The sequence below is a fragment of the Acartia tonsa genome, chromosome 3 (assembly GCF_053477335.1).
Source record: "Acartia tonsa isolate MP-2025a chromosome 3, ASM5347733v1, whole genome shotgun sequence".
Taxonomy (NCBI): Eukaryota; Metazoa; Arthropoda; class Copepoda; order Calanoida; family Acartiidae; genus Acartia; species Acartia tonsa.
Window position 1 is genome coordinate 23,654,239 of NC_137262.1, and position 22,783 is coordinate 23,677,021.

The 22,783-nt window shown below is 30.8% G+C and overlaps 2 protein-coding genes across 16 annotated transcripts in view; one reads left to right on the top strand and one right to left on the bottom strand.

Annotated features, from left to right (window-relative positions):
* The first annotated feature begins 4,061 nt into the window (after positions 1 to 4,061).
* Positions 4,062 to 7,038, top strand: LOC145313689 (RING-type E3 ubiquitin-protein ligase PPIL2). The gene is made up of 3 exons (XM_080153233.1): positions 4,062 to 4,433; positions 4,781 to 5,038; positions 5,832 to 7,038. Exons 1-3 carry the CDS (start codon positions 4,098 to 4,100, stop codon positions 6,789 to 6,791), a joined length of 1,554 nt encoding a protein of 517 aa, XP_080009359.1. The 5' UTR covers positions 4,062 to 4,097; the 3' UTR covers positions 6,792 to 7,038.
* Positions 7,039 to 8,290: 1,252 nt separating this feature from the next.
* The window catches only part of LOC145313690 (cyclin-dependent kinase 18-like), a 198,660-nt gene continuing 184,167 nt past the window's right edge, over positions 8,291 to 22,783 (bottom strand). For 3 of the 15 annotated variants that reach the window (XM_080153236.1, XM_080153235.1, XM_080153234.1), the window contains 9 exons: positions 22,551 to 22,701; positions 17,868 to 18,004; positions 17,419 to 17,514; positions 14,146 to 14,233; positions 13,030 to 13,166; positions 12,049 to 12,116; positions 11,416 to 11,474; positions 10,985 to 11,104; positions 8,291 to 10,577 (listed from right to left, as the gene is read on the bottom strand). In XM_080153236.1, the coding sequence (XP_080009362.1) occupies positions 10,465 to 10,577; positions 10,985 to 11,104; positions 11,416 to 11,474; positions 12,049 to 12,116; positions 13,030 to 13,166; positions 14,146 to 14,233; positions 17,419 to 17,514; positions 17,868 to 18,004; positions 22,551 to 22,701 (969 nt within the window). In that variant the 3' untranslated portion in view covers positions 8,291 to 10,464. The remainder of the gene's footprint in view (positions 10,578 to 10,984; positions 11,105 to 11,415; positions 11,475 to 12,048; positions 12,117 to 13,029; positions 13,167 to 14,145; positions 14,234 to 17,418; positions 17,515 to 17,867; positions 18,005 to 22,550; positions 22,702 to 22,783) is intronic. The other 12 variants (XR_013877462.1, XR_013877461.1, XR_013877460.1 and 9 more) reach the window with 12 other exon arrangements.

Consider the following 22,783-nt stretch of genomic DNA (forward strand, 5'->3'; position numbering starts at 1 on the left):
ACAACCATCGGTTTAAAGAGAAAACTTTTCTTGATGCAGAGTTTGTCCGTACATACAACTATAAATCTAATAGCTTAGGTCACACACTTAAACAAGTTAGAATCGCCCTGCGGTTTTTAATTATTTAGAAAGATATTTTTAAGTTTAAATTTTTGCCTGAATGTCTTGTCTACATGTTAGAATCATGAAATTAATCTATTATAAATAGTATGGCTAATAGCTATATTCCTATGATGATTGGGTTATTGGTGCAATTAAAAACTAGATAGAATTTTTTGCACATAGTATTTTCTTAAACTTAGCAGGATTTTAAAACTCGAACCTTCTTTAAAAAATACTTACATTCTTATAACTTTTATAACTTTGAAAATTTTTGGCATTTTTTCGATTTCCTGGCAATGTAACTTTAATTAATTACATATCAAACATTCTTGCTTTTTTCTATCTATAGATATTGAACAAAATAATTCAAATATTACGAGGTTCCGTGATAAAATGGAATATGTAAATATAGGTTCCATTGGAATTTAGCCCACACGGAATTCCGTGGGTTGAATCTCGTATGGGCTGAGTGGGTTGAATCCCGTGTGGACTGAATTCCTTTGGGTTGAATCCCGCTGGACTGAATTCCGTGGGTTGAATCCCGTGTGGGCTGAATTCCAATGGAACCGTAAATATTATAGGACTTAAAAGAATGAAATAACTTACATTTAAGACATCAATTAAAAATGTTTAGAAACCTAATGTTGGGGGGGGGGGGGATATATTTAAAATACCCCTTTTTCTCAAATGTTTAAAGTAATTCAACCTTATGTAAGTTATAATAACTGAGATAATATTGATCTTTTATTAAACAGCTAATTAGAATAATATTTTCACTAAAATTCTGTATCACTATACATTTATTTCTGTATCTACCATAATGGCTATTGTATCATGTTAATAAAATAACTGCACAAGAGGTGATAGGATTATGTTCTTGTGCTTTATAGTGCCTATAAAAAATGCATCATACAATACAAATTACCAATTATAGGCTATTACACAGACTAAATTACCAATGGCAGGCCAGTATGATGTAATCTTTTATAGGCACTATGAAAAGCTTCTTGTTATAGTGCCCTCATTTCTTTAATGTTTTAAATATATGTTTAAATAAAGAAGGGTGGGAAGAAGGTTGACAAGAAAAAGTCAGAATATTTACTTCTTAACCCTTGACCTAACACATTGGAAATGGTAATTTTTCACTATTTTTTCTTGGCATAGTAGTGCTACAAATATCAACTTTTCCATTAAATAAAGTGGTTGCAAGCGTGAGTGTTTCTCTGTGTCATTAAATTGTAAGGTTTACAATTTTTTATGAAAGCAATGGATGTAGAATATACGTGGATATTGTTACAGGGGAAAAATTGTCAATCTAGGTTGCTAACTCTCTTATTGGTCAGTTCGTTCATCCAGTAGAAGGGGAGGGGATGGGGGATATCGTTATTTGTGTTTCAATTTATTAGAGAAAATGAAAATCTGATGTGAATCCAATTAATAATATATCAATTTACAATTATGATAACTTTTTATATATGGTGGTCCTAAAAATAGAATTTTGGCTATCTTTCTTAAATAAAAACCTCTCAATTAAGGGTCGTCTTTAGTCGTGAATTTGTAAATATTGCGGTTGAAGCACCTGATAAAAGAAGCGCGGCTGTTGCAGTCCAGCTTTCAGTTTTGATAGACCATATATATTTTTAATTCATCTTTTTTGTAAGACCCCAAATCGAAGTGAGGTTAAACACAAATCTTCCAAAGACCTTTCAACTGCTGTGATATTCCCCATTAATGTCCAAATTTAACCAGTTTTTACTATTATACAAAATTGATGATACTATTTTTTATGTTTCCAAAGAGCAGAACTAATTAGATTTTAAGAAATATTTGGAACTTTTAATATCTACACTTAATGGGCTATATAGAGAATCAATTTACTTCGTGTAGTTAACCTATTTAAATTTTTTTATACTTTAGGTAGTAATTTTAATCGATTTCTTGTGTATTTCTTGAGAAACGAACACAAGGATGACAATTATCCATAAGTGATTATACTAAATTTGAACCGGATGGTCACGGCTAGTTATCTTATTTTAAAAAGTAGTAAACCTTTTTGTCCGTAGCGAAGGATCTTGCAAAGTGCTAAACCGATATGGTTCCTCTTTACAAAGAAGCTTCTTATTGGCCCTAATATGGTTTTAGGCTTTTTAATTTCTTACATGAGTCTGAGTATGGTTTTAGGCTATTTTTCTGCCCTTCCATATTTCTTTGAATATACTATATAGGGCCCCTAGATTCTAGGGGCACAGCCGCTAGTAATATATAATTGGTTAAGAGAAGACTATATCATGTAGCAGCTTAGAATAGTTATTTATCGCATCTGATTATAATCAGCTTTCCGCGATTATAGAAATGTACAATAATTTTAAGATTAAAACCAGTTTTGTTAGACCCGACGAAAGCACGGTCTAACAAAACTGGTTTAAATATTATGGCTGTACATTTATAATTTATATATTCGTATAAAACTAAATATAATACGATATAACACATGATTTTTCATTGTGGCTGAGAACCAGTTATTATCCACTGGATGTTAAACGGTTTCGATGCCATACTGGGAAATCAGTTCCCATATAAATCCCACTTACATCTACATATATTGAAATATATTGAATTAAGGCAAAGTGATTTTTATATTGAATTTATCATAACTGATTTTTTCTTCTTGTGAGCAATTATTAGTTGATAAATTATCATACACTAGCGGCTGCGCTCTAGCATCTAAAGGCTTTGTATTTAAAGAGAAATGGATTAACAAAAAAAGCCCAAGGCTATCCCAAAGTCTTAAAGATAAAAATGAAATAGCCCAAAACCATCCCGAAATCTATGTGAGCTTCCTAAGATGAAGAACTCAATCGGGTAAGTGGTTAAAGATATCTTAACTGGAAAACAAAAAGTCTCATTTTTTGTGGGAAACTGGTAAAGGATAAAATACTAGCTTCTTTTCCAAAAAAATATTTCAAAATAATAAACCTTATTTCATTTAGATAATGTACAAAAAAGACGACATTTAATTTTTCAAAATTTTGCGGGGCATTTGCTATATTTCTTGCGCATTAACGATAACAGCTGATTTTGTAAACATCAAAACTTTCAAAATAAAAATACTAATATAAATCGTTTAATTTATAAGTATGTGCCTACTATAATTAATAAAATAATTCATTATTAAAAGTATTACTTACTATGCAGTAAATTTCAAAGGAGCTAGAATACTAAATTTTGCTTATAAATAGACGTAATTTGTGCAATCTTGAGCATAATTTCACCAAACTATGATAAAAAATCATTTTTTCATTGCTTAGGACTTTTTCTACAATTGGGTTAGGAATTTCCTAGATTTTGACTAGAGAGAGTTCATCACATGTATATAATATATTTACTAGTTTATTTTGCGCAGCTATTAACAGTGCATTGAAGGGGAAGCTTGATATATATCATAATTCCAGATTTTATTCTGAACAATTTAAGATGACACTTTAGCATAAAATATCAATATGTTTTGGGATGTCTAATAAAATTGCGAAGAATGAAAATGGGCGGACTTTTGATGCATTTTGTAAACGTTAATATTGATTTTATTTAAAGTCAACGTGATCCCTAAAACATTATTAAAACTTTTTATTGTTTTCAGAGTGTGCAATATTTTGTTGAAAGTATACTACCCTAGTGTGTAGCTGGCATTTCGGGGCTTTGTTTTTAAAAGGGGCACCAAATATAGTTTAGTTTGAAACCTATCAAAGACAATTATTTAGTAATATGATTGCCTAAAACTATGCCGGGACCGATATAAAGCTTTCTTTTATAAAATATAGAGAACTTATCAGATCTACGACAAGCAAAATCTATTTAGATAATAAAATAGAATTGTTAAATTAAATCTGAAATGTAAGATATATATGTTAATTAAATTTAAATAAACAGTTAAGGTGCGATATATTTTGTAGTTATAATTTTGGTTAAAAATAACTTAAAATTTTTCAGATAACAAAATGGGTCGTAAGCAGCATCAGTCAGACAAGCTTTGGCTGACCACACAGGAGTGGAAATACTTTTTTGGCGGCAAGAAACCAGGCAGGAAAGCCGACCCCGACGAAGTTGACTTCAAACGGCTGCCGTTTGACCACTGTGCCCTCAGCCTCCAGCCCTTTGAGAACCCGTACTGTGATGACGAGGGTCATGTCTATGATTTGGTTCATATTGTTCCATATCTTAAGAAATATAAGTCGAACCCATGCACTGGTGCACCGTTGGATTCTAAAGGGTTGACAAAGTTGAATATGCAGAAGAACGCGGCTGGTGAATATCATTGTCCGGTCATGTACAAGGCATGGTTGCTATTCAATTATTACATTTAAGAATGCAAATTAAAAAATTAACAAGGACATCTATGTTGATAAATACATAGCCAACAATTTTTATTATAAAAACTTTGATGTTTTATGATGTAATATTTAAAGGAAAATATACAGCAAGAGGTATAATAAGTCAGTTTTTGTTACACAAAAGGTAGGTATTTAAAATCCCACCCACTGTAAAACGCATTTGAATCATCGATGGAATGAGATATCAAGAAAAGCTGAATTAATGTTTATTAAGTTAGCAAAAAAACAAAGCACTCGAACAAAGCAGAATCCGGCTTAATATTAAAATTGAATAGCAAACGTTTAATTAGGTATTCAACACAAGCACCCATATTGCTGCCATCAAAACAACTGGAAACGTATTCTGTTATGAAGCCATCGAGGAGCTTAACATCAAAGCAAAGAACTACAAGGACTTGTTGACGGACGAACCATTTGTCCGCAGTGATATTATTGTTCTTCAGGATCCACGAAACACGACCAAGTTTAATTTATCCGGGTTCCATCATATCAAGAATAGTTTGAAGGTCGACAATGAAGAGTTAGAGAGGGCAAAAACTGATCCTAAGGTATAACTTTGTAGTTGCTCTGCTAACCTGTAACTATGGCTGTGCTTCCTCCAGAATTTACGAGTTAAACTACATATTTATAATAATACACATACAAAAAAACAAAAATGCCAATATCTTTCATTTTCTGAAGATTTGTTTACAGTATCACAGTTTACATTGTACAGTTATTATTTCTTGTTATTACAGCGCAATAGAAAGAAGTTTGCACCGTACTTTATGCTATAAAAGGGGGGGGGGGGGGGGGTTATGCAACCATCTCGTAATCAATGTATAAATGGCACTTAGAATTCGAATTTTGATCTGAAATTTTGCATGAGTAATCCTTGGTAGGTCTATTTTCCCTAAAAACAAAAAGTTGGAAAACTAGCGGCTAACGGCTCAGCCGTTTAGCCACTTTTGGGCTATTTTCAAGGGAAATTCATCACGAAACCTATCTACACATAATACTCTTGTCCGCTCCAAAACGTTTTCAAACGGTTCTAGCCGGTAGTTGCTGGTACTAGAATTCTAAAAAATGTCTTTTTGTATCATTTCACATGATTTAAAGCAAAAATATGTTTCAAAAAGTTGATTCGTACGTAATTTATGACAGATTTGCCCTAAAAATAGCCAAAAAAAAACCGGCTAAACGAATGAGTCGTTAGCCGTTACTTTTTCAACCTTTTGTTCGATTTAGGGAAAATAAACTATTGCTTTCTTGGTTTTTATTTGTTTTCTTTTAATGGAATGCCTTATTAATTATAGAAGAAATAGAATTACATGTTAAAGTCACTGTCAAATATTTTTTTAGGCTCGTATGAAGAAAGTAAACAATGAGACTAAGGCGACACTAGATGAACTGGAACGAACATACAAGGCTCCTGAATCCGTCAAAGTCGTGTCTGAAAAGGCGGACAAATTCAACGCTGCTCATTTCTCAACAGGCCTTAGAGGTGCTAGTTTAACAAGTACAGCATATGATAGAATCACTGAAGGCGAAGCTGCTATTCTAGACGAAAGTGTTGTTAAATACAGAATGATAAAGAAGAAAGGATATGCACGTCTTACTACAAATCTTGGACCTTTGAATCTTGAACTGTATTGTGATGTTGTTCCCAAAACTTGTGAAAATTTTCTGAAACTTGCTGCTAAAGGATATTATAATGGGACAATATTTCACAGGTCCATTCGTCACTTTATGGTTCAAGGGGGCGATCCAACAGGTACAGGAACTGGTGGTGATTCATACTGGGGTGGAACTTTCAAGGACGAGATCAAGTCTCATTTTTCACATACAGGCAGAGGAGTACTTTCCATGGCAAACTCAGGTCCGGATACAAATAAATCCCAATTCTTTATCACCTACAGATCTTGCAAACATTTGGATGGTAAGCACACGATATTTGGCAAGCTTGTAGGAGGTATGGACTCTCTGACTGCCATAGAAGCAGTAGGAACTGACAACAAGGACAAGCCTGTCACAGACATCATCCTAGAGCGTGCTGTTGTATTTGTGGATCCTTTTGTGGAAGCAGAAGAAGAATTGGCAAAATTGCGGGAACAAGAGGCTGAGAAAATCCGCGAAGAAAATGCTCCAAAGAAATCTGTTAAGAAGGAAGAAAGAAAAGTGTTTACTAGTGGAATTGGAAAATACATCAATCCTAACCTGAAAAAGGAGGCTAGAAAAGAGACGGGTGAGGGCCCTTCCCCGGTTCCACAAAAGAAGGCGAAAACTACCAGTGGACAGTTTGGAGATTTCAGTTCATGGTAAACAAAGGACTCATAAAAAGTTTCAATATATTAAAATATAAAATTTGATATAATAAATACGATTTTTTTGGCAAATGAACAGTACCTGTTTTTGAAAAGTTAAGTTTTAATATGTTAATTTTTTGTAACTAACAATTTTGTTGTGTTATTAATGATCAAAGAAAGTATGTTAAATGTTTATTTAATATCATGCATTTTATGTTGTAAAGATCAAATAAATTAATTTCTTCGAAATGTTAAGCATTAAATTTGTGTTATTCCTAATTTTGTAACAAAGCTTCTTTAAAATTAGAATTCGTTAAACTGTCAAAGATAATTAGAATTTCTAAATTATTTAAAGACTGGCTATGATAGAACAAAACTGAATAGCAAGACCAGATCCGTAGTGAAGAATTTAAAATGCATAATAAAAAAAGTTTAAGGACACTAGAATTGTTATTTGTAAGAACTATGTATTGTCATATTAGCATTGCATATAGAATAAGAATATACTAGGTAGCTAATAAAATTAAAGCATTACTTAATGACTGATTGTTTGTATGTTAGAATCGTTAGCAAATTGGCGATTTCCCTCTAAGAACGTAGAAAACCTTTTTTAAAACTAGCAGACACGCCCATAGAGGTCTTTAGAATACTTGGGGACCCTTAATTTTCAATTTTAGTTTAGGATAATGAAAATAAATTTAGGGTGGTCATTTTTTATATGGACGATTTCTCTTGTGAGGGTGGTGAAGGTACCCTTCCCTTCACCAAAATAGTTATAAACCTTCCCCGGACTTAAGAAAAGCTATATTGTAAAGGAGAATCATAACAGTTCAGCGGTTAGTGAGTTCCTACGGGACAAACAAACACAGACTTCCTGTCACTTTTGAAAATAAGGGAGGGGGTGGTATAATTTCTTATTTCATGACACCGTGGGTTGAAGCCCTACAGGGGTTAAACATAAAGAAACCATGACATCATGGTAAAAATTAGCGTTTCCCTTTAATTTGTAATCAGTTGTTTTCAAGATCATCATAATATTAAATTAACCCACGTTTCTTTTTCGTTAAAAGAACCTACTCATTTTAAAAATGCATGACTAATGCCTTCTTTCGTTGTATTTCATACCTATACATAAGAAAACTGTCAATAGGATCTGAAGCTAACAATTCTATCCTAAATTGTGCCAATAGGGATATATGAATTATAGAAACAATCAGACACCGTTTTTGGTTAAAGAGTGTACAAATTTTTGGTACAAAAGGTAATTATATTTTATCTCCCCCTGACAATCATTCATCTGTGCTGTTAATAATTTCGTCGCTTTGGATTGAATCGGAAGTGATTAATATAAAATTGAACAGAACTCTACGGTTGATAAAACTATCTTCTTGAATAGTACGGATTATTGTTTCTGATTGATCATACAGGGTATTACATCTATTGTTTCTTAGATTTTATCTAATTTTATACACGGAATACTTTAAAAGTCTAACACAAAAAAATAATAAAGGCATATTTATAAAATATGACAACTCATTTATTGCGATATTATACGAACAAATCTAAAATGCTTTTTCTTAAATCACAAATATATTATTATTATCTAGAAATATATAATGGCAATATTTATTACCAGTAACTTCTACTATTAACAAAGATAACAAAAATGTAAAAAAAAAGAATTTGAAAATATACATCTCTTTCTTAATTTATGAGGGTAGGTTTATATTATTTATTATTATGATACAGATAAATAAACTTTAATTTAAACAATTCACAATTTTAGAAAACAAAAGAAATGGGTAAAATTTATGTTTTTTTATTTTCTTTTTTTTAAATATGAGAATTAATGAAATAATAGGAATAATGATGAAGGATGGGGTGGACAATTTTTATATAGATCTCCGTAAACAGTTTATGGGACACTTCAAACAGCATAAGAAACTTAAACTTTCTATTACTTCTAAAAAATTTTATGAGTGGTCACTTTTTTGTGGTAAAATGTAACAAATACCTATAAATGGCTAAAAATAAATCCAGTTATGCCCCATAAATTCTATTTCTAGTAGTACATTTGTATTCGTCTTTCTATGATAGTTTTTAGTATCCTAAGTACTTTAATTACGAGTTCTTTAAAATTACCATCCCTCCATATTTTTTATATAATATTATTAATGAAATTATAAAACAATTTAATAAAATTATACAACCAAAATGGGGTATTTGAAAGATTGTAAGTACATAAAACTATTAGGTATACCTTTTTCTATATTTTAGATGTATGCCTAAATTTTATGCAATATATTTTACTTTCTGAACAATCTGAATAAAACGACTTTAGATCATAATTTTAGAGAATATTTCAATAATTTTAAATTTATAAAAAACTTTCTTTTAGAAGGGAAATAAATGTTATAATTTGTATTAAATTATTTTAATAAAAATGTTTGATCACAGAATTACATCCAGAAGACAAGTTTACACTGGTTATCAAGAACATGTTTTTATCAGGGATTTAGGGATAGGACGATGGATAAAATTAATCTTCTAAATTGTCCTTTTTTCTCTGAATATTATGAAAAACAAATTGTAGAAAAGAGCAATGAAAGATTTCTTAACAGAGTTAGTTCTACAACTTGTTTTTTCTTAAACTTGTTCTGATTTTAATTTATTTACTACAGCCAGTAACACAAATATAAAACTATTATCCACCAATCTATCTATCTAACTAAAAGTAAACTATTTATCAATATCAAGAGTTTTCAATTAGGTACCTAGACAATTTAACAAAAATATTCTGTCACAGATCAAAGTCCGATTCATACCCTTTGTATACAAACCGGTTCTGACCGTGAAGAATAAAAAATAGTAAGAATTACAAAAATTAACCACAAGACCAGAAAAAAGAGGAATTGATTTTTGAATCTGTAGTCATATGTCTGTAAATTCACACTAGAAAATTTGTAGTATTCAAAATATCAATTAGAAAAATGACACACAATGATACAAGATAGGAATACATAACTACTAATATAGATATATATATCTCCTTTTATATAAGTCCAGCTAATGTTAAAACTCTTAATATTAATATGTATAGCTTACATATCTACTTTAACATTACATATTGTACACCTTTTAGCAAAAATTGTAATTTATACATGAAACAAAACATTTTTACAGATGACCAATTAGGATAATCAAATATTTGTCTTCTGGACTTTCATAAAACTATTTTTTTTTATTTGGAAGTTAATTAGATGGAAGGAAGGGTTATAATTTTGATAACAACATATATTTAAACGATGATAAAAATAAACTAAAACTGGGGCCGAAGTATTTTATTTTTTATAGTTCCTTTTTGAATAATAAGTTAGCACTGTGTATAGCAAGTATGTATTTTTTATTTTAAAATAGTCACTTTTTATGCTTTATTTTCAATCGTGTTTTTTTCTTCACGTTTTTGAACTGAACATGCTTTATTAACTAATCACTCTTCGGAGAAACTTGTTGTACACTTCACCTTCACTATTCAGTGAAATATGTGTACACTGTACACACTTTTTATGTACAGTACCAGTGAGTGTACATCATAATCAGTGTACTCTCATGTGTACATTCTGACTTTGTACACTGTAAATACACCCCAACAAGTATTGTATACTTTTTTAGTGTACATCGTGTACTTTCTACAGCAGCATACTTTGTCTCCTGGACTTGCCAGCATTGTTAGTGTATCCAGTCTGCCTGTAACCTGGATCTCTGGAGAGCTGCACACCTGGAGCAGACAGGATACTCTCATCTGAAATAAAATAGTTTGTTAGCTTTTTGTATATGTTCGGATAAACATAAAAATAATATATTAATTTATCAATATAGCGTTAATAACCCTAGTGGCACTTACTTACAATTTTAGTTTTAAAATATTTTTTTGAAAATTGAGAGGGTATTTTTTCTAGAGGCTATTTATCTATGGAGGGTGTTTGTACCCTCCCCAATAATAGTCCTTAGACCTATGCGACGCTACGATGTAAAGGAGAACCATATTAGTTCAGCGGTTAGCGAGATCTAGTACAGACAGAAATCCTGTTCCTTTTACATACGGATATTTAGACATTTTAACCCCCAATTGAAAAAAAATCCGTAAAATTAGAATTCTCTTAATTTCATGTTTCACTCCATCAAAAGTTAAGATAAAAAGCTACTTACTATCAGCCAGAGTGTGAACTCCAGGGCCTAGAGAATCAAAGTATGGATGCTGCATGGCCGCTTTAGCTGATGTCCGCTTTCGAGCCTCAAACTTCAAGAATCCAACCAGTAAGCTTATGCCTAAATGGATATAACAATTATTTTTTTCTGCATTATTAGGTGTGTATTTTTTTACTATTCCTGCAAACGAATTTCAGGTTTATAAAAAAAGCTTTAGAATAAAAAAGGTAATATACGAACGAAGAAAAATTATAACATTTTCTCAAACGTTGACTCAAATTATTTTTATAATATTATTGTGTGGTTCTAACTTAGCAGTGTTCAAACTTTTCAAACAAAATTTGATTACTTAAGGGCAATTTTGTTTATCATCATTGTGGATGTGCATTGACTTATTGTCTTATCCCTTCAGATTCCTGAGAAATATTTACCTTCGTTATCAAGCCTTGGTGCTCTAGCGACCATATTTTCTGCGGTATACTCGGGGAATCTATAGTAAAAATATATTCAAATTAAGGAGAATCAGTGAGAAACATTGCAAAATTTGTTGCAAGATATAAAAAAAGTGTGAAAAAAAGGACTATCCACGAACAAGAGCAAGTGATTCTTAGCACCTTCCAGCATTGATCCATAGTATTTTTTAGTGAAAATAGATGTTGTAAATTGCAAAAGTACATTAACCCCTTTTCTAAATATATATTTTAAATCACAATAATATACTTTATTGATGATATTGCACCAAACAATGCTTAACATTTCAAAGTTTTTTTCATATAAAAACATGGTGAAACCTAACTTTTTAGTCGATAAAGCAAATATTTAACATAAACCTAGTATATTCACTAAAAAATACTATGGATCAATGCTGGAAGGTGCTTAGAATCCCTTGCTCTTGTTCGGGGATAGTCCCCTTTGGAAATTAAAACTCACAACTATTTATCTCTAATTTTAACACATTTTTTTAAACAATCCAATACCTACAGTTCTAAAGTGGTGTGATGTTTCTCTTACAGTAACTTGTTAGTCAAGAATAATAATGCGGGTAAAAGTAACGTTTCCAATACCTGTAGTTTTGAAGTTCTTCAGATTTACTAATTCCAGGCCAGGTCTCTTCAGTGGGGGTGCCAAGTACCTAAAGATAGATTAATGTGAAGAATCGACATAAACTTATGAAAGGTAGATAGAATATTCAAAAACGTTGCAGAAGCTTTAGAAAGATAGATCAAACCTTAAAAGATAAATAGATATTTTAGAAAAATAGATAGAAACTTTAGAAAAATTACAGAAACGTAAGAAAGATGGATAGAAACTTTAAAAAGATTGATGAAAACTTTTGAAAAACAGATAGAATCTTTAGAAAGATTGATAGAAACTTTAGAAAAATGGATAGACTCTTTAGAAAGCAGCGTGTCGGAGCCGTTTAATTTTGATGCGGCTCCGGTTCCGGCTCCGGCTCCTACCTTAAAATTAATAAATCAATTTTTGTTCATTATTGAATTTGATAAAATAAAATAAATAATATAAAATATTTTGCTTTTATTTGATTAAAGCTATATAAAAGTAGAAGGATGTGTGTCTATTTGTTAAGTAACAATAGTTTTTCAGTTTATTATAAAGAAATAGACCGTTGCCAAATTATAATATTACTTTAAAAAATCATTTTTAGCTAATCTGGAGCCGGAGCCGTTTTTAACGAAAAATACGGTTCCGGCTCCACCAAAAATGTTGCTGCTCCGGCTCCGAAACGATGTTAGAAAGTCTACATATAAAACAGATGCGGCGTTCTCCTCTTGGAAATATTTTTTTCAATTTTGAAAATTTGAGCACCCCCCCCCCCCCCCGGACATTTTAGGTTAGGTTAGGTTTAGGCTAGGGAGCCAAAAACTGCGGCTAGGCAGGCAAGGATGCCGAGCGCCGCGGCCAGAGCTCATAGTTCTGTCAAGGGGGGGGGGGAAGGGGTGTACTCAAATTTTCAAAATTGAAAAAAATATTTGTAGGAGGATATTACCACAATTGCATATAAATAATAATTGACAGTTACTGACCTTGAATATTAGGTGAAGTTCATCTTCTACGGTGGATCCAGGGAAGAGAGGTCTCCCAGAGGACATCTCATAGAAGATGCACCCAACTCCCCACATGTCTATGGGTGTAGAATACTCCGTTGAACCAAGCAAAACATCTAGAGAAAATGAGTGGAGTTAAAATCTAAATTTTAAAAATCACGCAACCTTTCATACCAAAAGTGTCATTTTTTTCTCGTAATTACGTAAAGTTGGGCGCAAGCTTACAGTCAAAATACGCTTATTAAGTCAGACTGATCTTAATTATAACCAAAAGCATAGTATGCGTTTGTTAAAAGTCGCGGTTTCATAATGATATACGTACACAAATATTTTATAGCTGCGCTACGAATAAAATATGAGGACATTATTTGAAGATGAAATACAGGGATAATAAAATATTCAATCCAACATAATTAATATTTATCATTTTTTATATTTCTTTATGTATTCATAAGTTAATTAATATTCATTTGTTCTATGGAAAACTTTTTTTATTTCATGTTATTTTTTTCTATTTGTTAATTGAATATGTTTGATTTAAAAGTCAATCGAAGATCTTTCAATTAACCATAAGAAATAAAAAAGGGATAGTTACACAAAAGACAATTAACGATTAAGTATAAACGAACTCCATGGAATTTCCCATTCAACGGGATTCAGTTGTAACAGTTATCATACACATAGATAAGATTGGTATTATCACATAACGTTCCTATAGAGCACTGAAAATCCCCCCGCCCCTTATTTAGGTTTCTGGTAAAATCCGTAAAGCGAAATTTTTGTCTATAGTTCTTTTCAATAAGAAATACACATATTTAGTGAATATTATCGTTCTACTATTTTTTAAACTTAAAACACACACCTTTACGGATTCTACCAGAAACCTACCCCTCTCTTTGTAAATTATGGGGAGTGGCAGTTTTTTCCTGTGCCTAATTCTTAAGAGCTGGCCTTGCTAACCCTCCGGGGCTATTCAGTATCAATTAACAAAAAAAAACACCTTTATGTTGAGTTTATTTCCCAACAAAGAGGTGGGGATATCAGTGCTCTAGATGGTACTATGAATTGTGTTAAACTGCTCAAGATTTTTTTTACCTGGAGGTCTATACCATAGTGTTACAACTTCATTAGAATAGGTTTTCGTAGGAACAGACTTGGCGCGTGCCAGTCCAAAATCTGCAAGCTGAAATAAAAATTTTTATTAAAACAATTTTAATTAATAGAAAAATAAAACGTATTTGTTTTTCGTCACTAAAAGTGTTTACATTTTTTATTTAAATTCAAACCTTTTTAGTCACATTATCCTTATTAAAAGTTGCTAGAACGAATCATACTTTTAAAGAAAATATAAAAAGGAATAAAATTTTTTCTATAATAAGCTAATTTGATCCATTTTAACTAAACCCCGAACAAACATATTATGCAAATCTGAATTTTCAAAATAGCAGCTTTATTATTCATTTAGGATGATTTTACAATAAATATGAAATGTAGATGCCTCTTTTGGTTACAAAATTCCACTGTTATTTTTTAATTAATCAGCACCAATAAAGCACAAGATCTCAAAAACAGCATTTGGGGGTAATACTGGTGAACAAACATATTATGCAAATCCAAAACAAAGCAACAAAAAAAGGTTTTTTGGCACTTTTCTCCTCTTTTAAAGATTGATTATGATAAAATAATATTTTATTAAGGGATTTATGCATTAATTATTATGAAATATAGTATAAGGTAGAAATTAATGATTTTTCTAAATAAGAAATGATTGAAAAAAATAAATTCGATCCCTATCACTTTAGAGGACAGCTGCTGACCCCCAGTCTTATGGATGAACCTAAATACATGTTAAAGATAAAAATTACCCTGAAAAGTATACAAAAATGTTTTTTTATGTGTTAAAAAAATTCATTTTAAAATCTTGATTTTGAGGATGATGACCTTTCAGATGCTCCTGTTGGTGGTGATGGTGAGCCAAATGTTATCTAAGTACATGCCCATTACAACAAGTTGTCTATTAACCTATGTACCATTTTTTGTAGTCATAGCAGCCTCCAATGGAGCCTTGCGACAAGAAATATAACCATCTTCTAAAAACTACAGTATTCACCTTATGAATTGAAGTAAATAAAATTGCAATTCTTTTCTTTTTTAATAATGCTGGGCTGGAGGATGCTATAACTACAAAAATTGGATCATAGTTTAATACATAAGTTGTCATCATGGACACGCACTTTGATAACATTTGGTTCACCATCACCACCAATAGGGGCATCTTAAAGGTCATCATCCTCAAAATCAAGATTTTAAAATTGATTTTTTCAACACACCAAAAACATTTTTGTATAATTTTAAAGGTAATTTTTATCTTTAACATGTATTTAGGTTCATCCATAAGACTGGGGGTCAGCAGCTGTCCTCTAAAGTGATAGGGATCGAATTTATTTTTTTCAAACATTTCTTATTTAGAAAAATCATTAATTTCTACCTTATACTATATTTCATAATAATTAATGCATAAATCCCTTAAAAAAATTATCATTTTATCATAATCAATCTTTAAAAGAGGAGAAAAGTACCAAAAAAACCTTTTTTTTTGCTTTGTTTTGGATTTGCATAATATGTTTGTTCACCACTATTTCTCCCAAATGCTGTTTTTGAGATCTTGTGCTTTATTGGTGCTGATTAATTAAAAAATAACAGTGGAATTTTGTAACCAAAAGAGGCATCTAAATTTCATATTTATTGTAAAATCATCCTAAATGAATAATAAAGCTGCTATTTTGAAAATTCAGATTTGCATAATATGTTTGTTCGGGGTTTAAATAAAATTCAAATTTTTTAATTTGTGTGGGGATGCAAAATAAAACGAAATTAGTTGTAAATCTAATTAATTCCTAATATTTGTCGATCCTAATTAATCCTTTGAAAATGCAAACATTTAAAATTGGCCTTGAATCAATTTTATATTTAAAATCAGAAGAAAAAAATATAAGTTGAAAACTATTTGAAACTTTAACAAAAAAATATCTTATACAATGGATAAGGCATCAAAAGATCTTTTATGCAAACAACTTTTCAGCTAGTCAAAATAGCAAAGAGGTAGTTTCACGAAATGCATTTGAACTTAATTTAGTGAACCGGATATTTTTGGCTAGTTAATGGGTTAAACTATATTTATATGGCATATATTTTTAAAAATTTCAATTTTCTACCATGTAGTTTTAAAAATATCAAGACTTGAAAATTGTCTTTATGTGATATATGCAATTTAAAAAGACGATTTTCAAGTCTTGATATTTTAAAAACTAAGTGGTAGAAAATTTCTTTCAAATGTATGCCATATAAATGTAGTTTAACCAATTAACCAGGAAAAAATATGAGGTTCAATTAATTAGGTTCAAATGCCTTTCGTGAAACTACCCCTTTAGAAAAACAAATCTATTTAATAATAATTCTCGAAGAGAAATTATTTTTCCTTACTAGATTTTTCATTGGTGCTCATTAAAGGTCAGAAAAAATGGTATCAGGTCTGAAAACCTTTCTATACACCCCTCTGTATACTAGATTAAATAAATAAATGACTTCTAGAAAAGGTTATCCAATCCATCCTCTATCCAAAATCAATTTAAAAACTAATCCATTTTCAAATTAAATAGAATGGATACAACTTTATCTTGTCAATATATTATGTGTATACAAAATATTGGAAATTTCACTTGGTTTTTTTATGTAAAATTGCGTTAAAAATTCAGGAATATCTAAGTTTTTAAAAAGGATTAAGTATAAGAAAAGTAGTAGGAAACTAGGGATATCAATCAAAAAAAGGGAGTGACGCCAAAATTTCAAGTGGTATTGGCAAACCCCCCGACAAAACCGTGTAAACGCCATTGGTCTGTCCCTAAGCTTAAACTTTCATTAATTAATTGGACGACGAAACCATAATAAAAGCAAAATTGTCCTCTATATAGGTTTACAAAAATTAATGTTTTGTTTAACCTAAAATTTTCAATATCTGGCAAGAATAAATCACCATATCACACCGTAAATTTGATAAAAAATCTATGTAGTTTACTTGAAAAGCTTTAAATAATGCATTTTATAACAAGAAAATAATATTAGGTTATTTTATCCGAGAAAATTTCAACATACGATCAATAAAAATTTTGAAGATTGAAATTAATGAAAAGTATACCTAATTAAAGGTTTTTTGAACAAAATAACAATAAAAAAGGGTAAATACCGAAGCCTTTTATATAAAAAAAAGGTTAATATTCTTCATGGCACAAATATTATCCTGTCTTCAGACGGTCTTATTACCGAAAAATCGTAGCTTCTGTACAATTCAAATCAACGCGCTTCACTTACCTTAAGTTCTCCTTTCTCATTGATAAGAAGATTTTGAGGTTTGAGATCTCTGTGCAAAACTCGTCTAGCATGACAATACGATAACCCTCGCAACATCTAAATATAAACATCAGATCAAGTAAGGAATAAGACAATGGCAGATGAATTATTAACTGTGGCGTCTAGCATGACAATACGATAACCCTCGCAACGTCTAAATTTGAACATAAACTTTTGAGGCCAAAGGGTAACTGCACTAACAAATTATATTTTGTGTAAATCGATCTTTTAATTTTTAATACGCCGAGATGTCGAAAAAACTGGTTTTAATCTTATAATTGTATATTTTCATATTCGTAGAAAACTGAATAAAATAGATGCTATACATAATTTTCCGTATGGCTAAGAATTGGTTCTAATCAACAGGATATTAGTCGGTTTCAAAGCGATACTGGGGGAAAAAACTGTACCTGGAAGAGGAAAAGCTTGACATTGTTTATGGCAAGGATGGCCCCGCAGTCATCCATGTACTGCTTCAGGTCTCTCTCCAGGTATTCAAACACAAGGGTCAGAGACTTATCCGTGTGCACGATGTCGTGGAGGGTCACTGAAAATAGTATTAGGTTAGGTTAAGTAGAGCTAAACTGGTTAGGATGCTTGTGTATAATGTCTTGAATAATCACTAAAATATAAAGGGAGGGGGCGAAAGTGACACTTTTTGAAACCAAAACTAAAAGTTAAAGGAACTCAACTAAAAAAAAGAGTTACAGGTCTGACATTTTGCATGGTAGTTGCTTTTTAGGGGTACAATATGGAACTGTAAAGAAACGGCGTCGCAACCGCCGAAAACCGCCGAGAAAAGGCAAAAAAAATTCAGCGGGAAACGGCAGTTTTTGGCGGTTGCGCCGCCGTTTCTTCGCAGTTCCATATTTTATCCCTATAAAGCAACTGCCACGCAAAATCTCAGACCTGTAACTCTTTTTTTTAGTTGAGTTCCTTTGTTTACTTTTAGTTTTGGTTTCAAAAAATGTCACTTTCGCCTCCCCCCTTTATATTAGGATTAATACAATCCTATGGGCTATATTTTGTTATTGTTTTAGGTGTTATTTTTGTAAGAAAGCATAAGATTGTTGAAATAGTAAAAAGAGGACAAATCTATTTTTAAATTAAGGGGGGGGGGGTATCAGTGCTCAACTAGCCATTTGTAGGAAAGCACCATTAGGTTAGCTTAAGTAGAGCTCGAATTGGTCGAATTGTTCATTATTTCATAACTAATTGATAAGTTATAAATAATGTACTTTAATATATAATCCTAATGGCATATATTCCATACAAATATTCAAATTAAAAATTAATTTAGTTTCATAAGCAATCGAAGTACATAATTAACGAGGATTTTTTCTCATACAAAAAATATAAAAATCACAAAACCTTTCGAAGATTGATATCAATTAAAATGTTAAAAGTTAAATTGAATGAAAAAAGGCTATTCAGAATTAACGATATTTTAAAGACCTAGGATTACAAGAAAATTTTAAAATATTTGTCTGCAATTTGATATCTCTAGACTAGAAGTTTTAAAAGCTAAATATTTTAAATACAAAATAATTTTGTTTTTAACTTTTTCTATTGAGAACATGAACAATGAGTTCTTTTAACAAAATCTATAGAAATAATATAAAGGATTATTTACGTAATTATTTTATAGGAGATAAAAAAAAATATTTAATTTATCCAACAATTGTTTAAGTCTAAATTATTTTGAATTCATAATAAAACAAAAAAACAATTTGATAAAATAGATACCTTATGATAATAAAAAATCAAAAAAGCGATTTTAATAAAACTTGTCTTGAAATATCAAAAGGAATTACTTTTCAAGAAACTATTTCTTTAAAAACTAAATATTTGTATTTGTATGTAATATTTAATAACTCCCATATAGGTATAAACCCCTAGAATTTCAACTTTTAAAATACTTAAAATAGAAAAACGGAGATTTGGATAGACTAAAACAAGTTTTTTTATAGACAGGGGGGGGGGGGATTTTTCACGCGCGAAAATGTAATTCTACAAGAGAATTCATTATAAAGAAAAAAAGTTGAATGGCCAGTAAAAAGTTTTATGTCGAAATTGATATTGAGTTTGTTTTTATGACTTCTTTCTTTGCTTACTAAAAGAGTATAGTTTAAAAAATGAACTAGAAGCCCAAGCTGTTCTTTTAACTGTTTTATCATTTAGAACGTAGTAGTTGACCGTAGTAACTGCAGGCTTTAGAGTTATTAAAGAATTAACAATTGTTCCAATATTCTTGACTCCTTGATTTAAATTACACCTATGTAGTTCTTAACCTTATTTTTCTAACCTAAATTATTTCAACCTCATATCTTTTTTTTCAAGTATGTATTTCTAAAGATGCGTGCACAGAGATTTGCCAGTAGGGTTTAGGACTTGGGGGGGGATGAAATAAAGAAGATAGCAGTCTTCCCCAATTAGTTTTGTCAAGGAGTTTTAAACACAACTCTAACCTTAACTACCTTCCGCACGCCCTAGTATGTATGTATTGTATAATATATTTATTCTTTAGCTCTCTTTTTCATCAAAGTTTGAACAAAACTTTGTTTCTTTTACGATTAAAGATTGCCAATAAACTTGTCTGATATTTCTTTTTCTTTGCTTTATTTAATGTATTGTATTTAGTATTATTGGTAGCGAAGATTTTTTTCTAAAAGCTTTACCTCAATACTTTTGTATTTTAACAATTAGGTACAATTTCCTTCAATATTTTATGCTCTGATTTCACCAAAATATTGTTTGCTTGTTGATGCTGCGCTACTTGTAAACAAAATTGTTCTTACTAAAGGGGTAGTTTCAAGAAAAGCATGTGAACTTAATTTAGTGAATCGCATATTTTTTCCTGGTTAATTTGTTAAACTGCATTTATATGGCATTTAATTGAAAGAATATAAATTTTCTACCACGTAGTTTTTAAAATATCAAGACTTGAAAATCGTCTTTTTAAATTGCATATATTACAAAAAGACGATTTTCAAGTCTTGATATTTTCAAAACTACGTGGTAGAAAATTGAAATTCTTTCAAATATATGCCATATAAATACAGTTTAACCCTTTAACTAGCAAAAAATATGCGGTTCACTAAATTAAGTTCAAATGCATTTCGTGAAACTACCTCTTTACTGTGAAATTTGATAATAGAAAAAGATATTATTTTCCACAATTATATTTATTAAATCAAATGCGGTCCTTTAGTCAAACTGACAAGAAAAGTTTTATTTAAGCAGGGCTGCTATCTCACAAGTTGGGTATGTTCGAACGTCAATACGATCATAAACAACAATGAATGGCCAAAATTCTTTACTATCTGACTGATTAAAAAAAATATAAAAACATACATTGACTAAATGGTATATCCTGTGATAATCAAGAAAAAAAAGGGCTAAAATTTAAAACAATGGTTATTTAAAGTTGAATTTGACCAAGTGAAATGTAAAAAGCAATGTCCTTGTTCTCCTAAATAATGTAACAAAAGTTTATTTAACCTTAAAATTAAGAAAACAATTTTAACAAAAAAAATGGCTGCCCTTTCTTTACTAAACATGAATTGTCTGAGTTTGAGAGAAATTATTTCTTACTTAATGTTTTACTTTTGCCAGATATTAAAACTTAAATTACCTATTTATTTTTAAATTCTTTCAATATAAAATAATATATTGTTTTCTCTTTAATTTAGTTTTTAGTAGACATAGTGATCTAAAAAGATTCTTTGCTCAAAACTACAACATGTCTAATCATGCTAAGAATCAATATTTCAAATGTCCAATAGCTGTCAATCATCATTTTTGAAAAATACTTGATGGCCGTATGTTAATGATTTTAGAGATATTATTACCGGAAACTAGCAATGTTTGGAATTGAGAGGGCAATTCTTTAAACTTTCAGCATTAATTAAAAGATATAGAACACAAAAAAATAGTCAGTCATTAATACTATGAATATCTAGGGGGGGGAGGGGACATTTGACTGTCAATTACACTGGTACTCAAAGTTAATAATCACATCATCTTATTTGTTGGCTCAAAAACTTTGGGCACTTTTATTGAACTTTAATTCGTTAGCTTTAAACTAGTATAATAAAATCTACAGAAGGGATAATATAGTGTATCGATTCATCATTAAGGAGGTATATTATATAAATGTATCGTCCATTGTCTTATCCCCAATGTATTGCATAAATGATTGGAAAACAAAGGTACTAATTAGAACCATGCATATATAATAGTGAGTGGAGAGAAAGAGAGAGGTAGTATGTACTGAGAGAATAGATAATCAAATAGTGAGTAAGTTCAAATAGACCCCTTATTTGTTTCAAAATCATTTTTAACAACAAACTTACTTATTAGATGCTCATTAGTCGAAGAATAGATTGATTTATCTATAGCTAGGAATATTAACCACTGCACAGAAAGTAGACAGATTGACAGAATTTAGTTAAGAAAACGCAAGACATCTATCTTCAATGACAGTTGAGAACATCATGTAATATAGCTTAAATAAAGACGAAACACAAATTTAATTTAAAAATCATGTTTAGAATTGGTCTATGTAGTTAGTATGATATGTTATAAGGATTGAATGAATATAGAAAACAGATATTGGGAATAATATCTCATGCCAAATACCTCCGTTTACCCGTAGACTATCTAATATGGGTGGTAAAATAAACAGGTTTGTTGAAAATACCTGCGCTTACGTTTAAGGGGGTTATTTTTTAGGGGCGTCAACGGCTGTAATCTAAAACTTAGCGTTTGCATGCATAGTGTCCTAGCTTAATTTTGTGGGGAATATTTTTTTCTCCAGGGTTGATGTCTCTTTGGAGGGTGAAGGTACCTTTACCCACATTAGTTATAAATCTGCCCTGAACCTATAAGAAGGAGAACCATATTGGCCAAGCGGTCTGCCTAACAATTTTGAAACGTAGGATAGAATACCAAAGTAGACAAATATAAACCAATATAAAATCATATATGACTAAATTGAAATTAAAATCTTTGTCTGCTAGAAGTTCCTTTTTAGTACGTTAGACGGATTATTGCGTTTGACAGCCAATCTAAAAGAATTAATATTTGCTCACCTATGTTAGCATGTTTGAGATCCTTGAGGAGTGAAACCTCCCTGATGGCTGTGCAGGGCGCCCCCTCCTCGTGCTCCAACCTGATCTCCTTCAGGGCCACCAGGTTCTCCGTCAGCCGGGACTTTCCCTTGAACACTGTCGCATAGGTACCCTGCAAATTGTTATACATTAATATATCTGGGACACCTGTCATTTCCGAGATCGGTGATGATAAGGTAATACAAAACAGGTTC

Excerpts from the sequence above, each read along its gene's own strand:
- LOC145313689 (XM_080153233.1), top strand. The coding sequence starts at position 4,098 with ATGGGTCGTAAGCAGCATCAGTCAGACAAGCTTTGGCTGACCACACAG. Across the intron at positions 4,434-4,780 it reads ATTGTCCGGTCATGTACAAG|GTATTCAACACAAGCACCCA; the intron begins GCATGGTTGCTA and ends ACGTTTAATTAG. Across the intron at positions 5,039-5,831 it reads GGGCAAAAACTGATCCTAAG|GCTCGTATGAAGAAAGTAAA; the intron begins GTATAACTTTGT and ends ATATTTTTTTAG.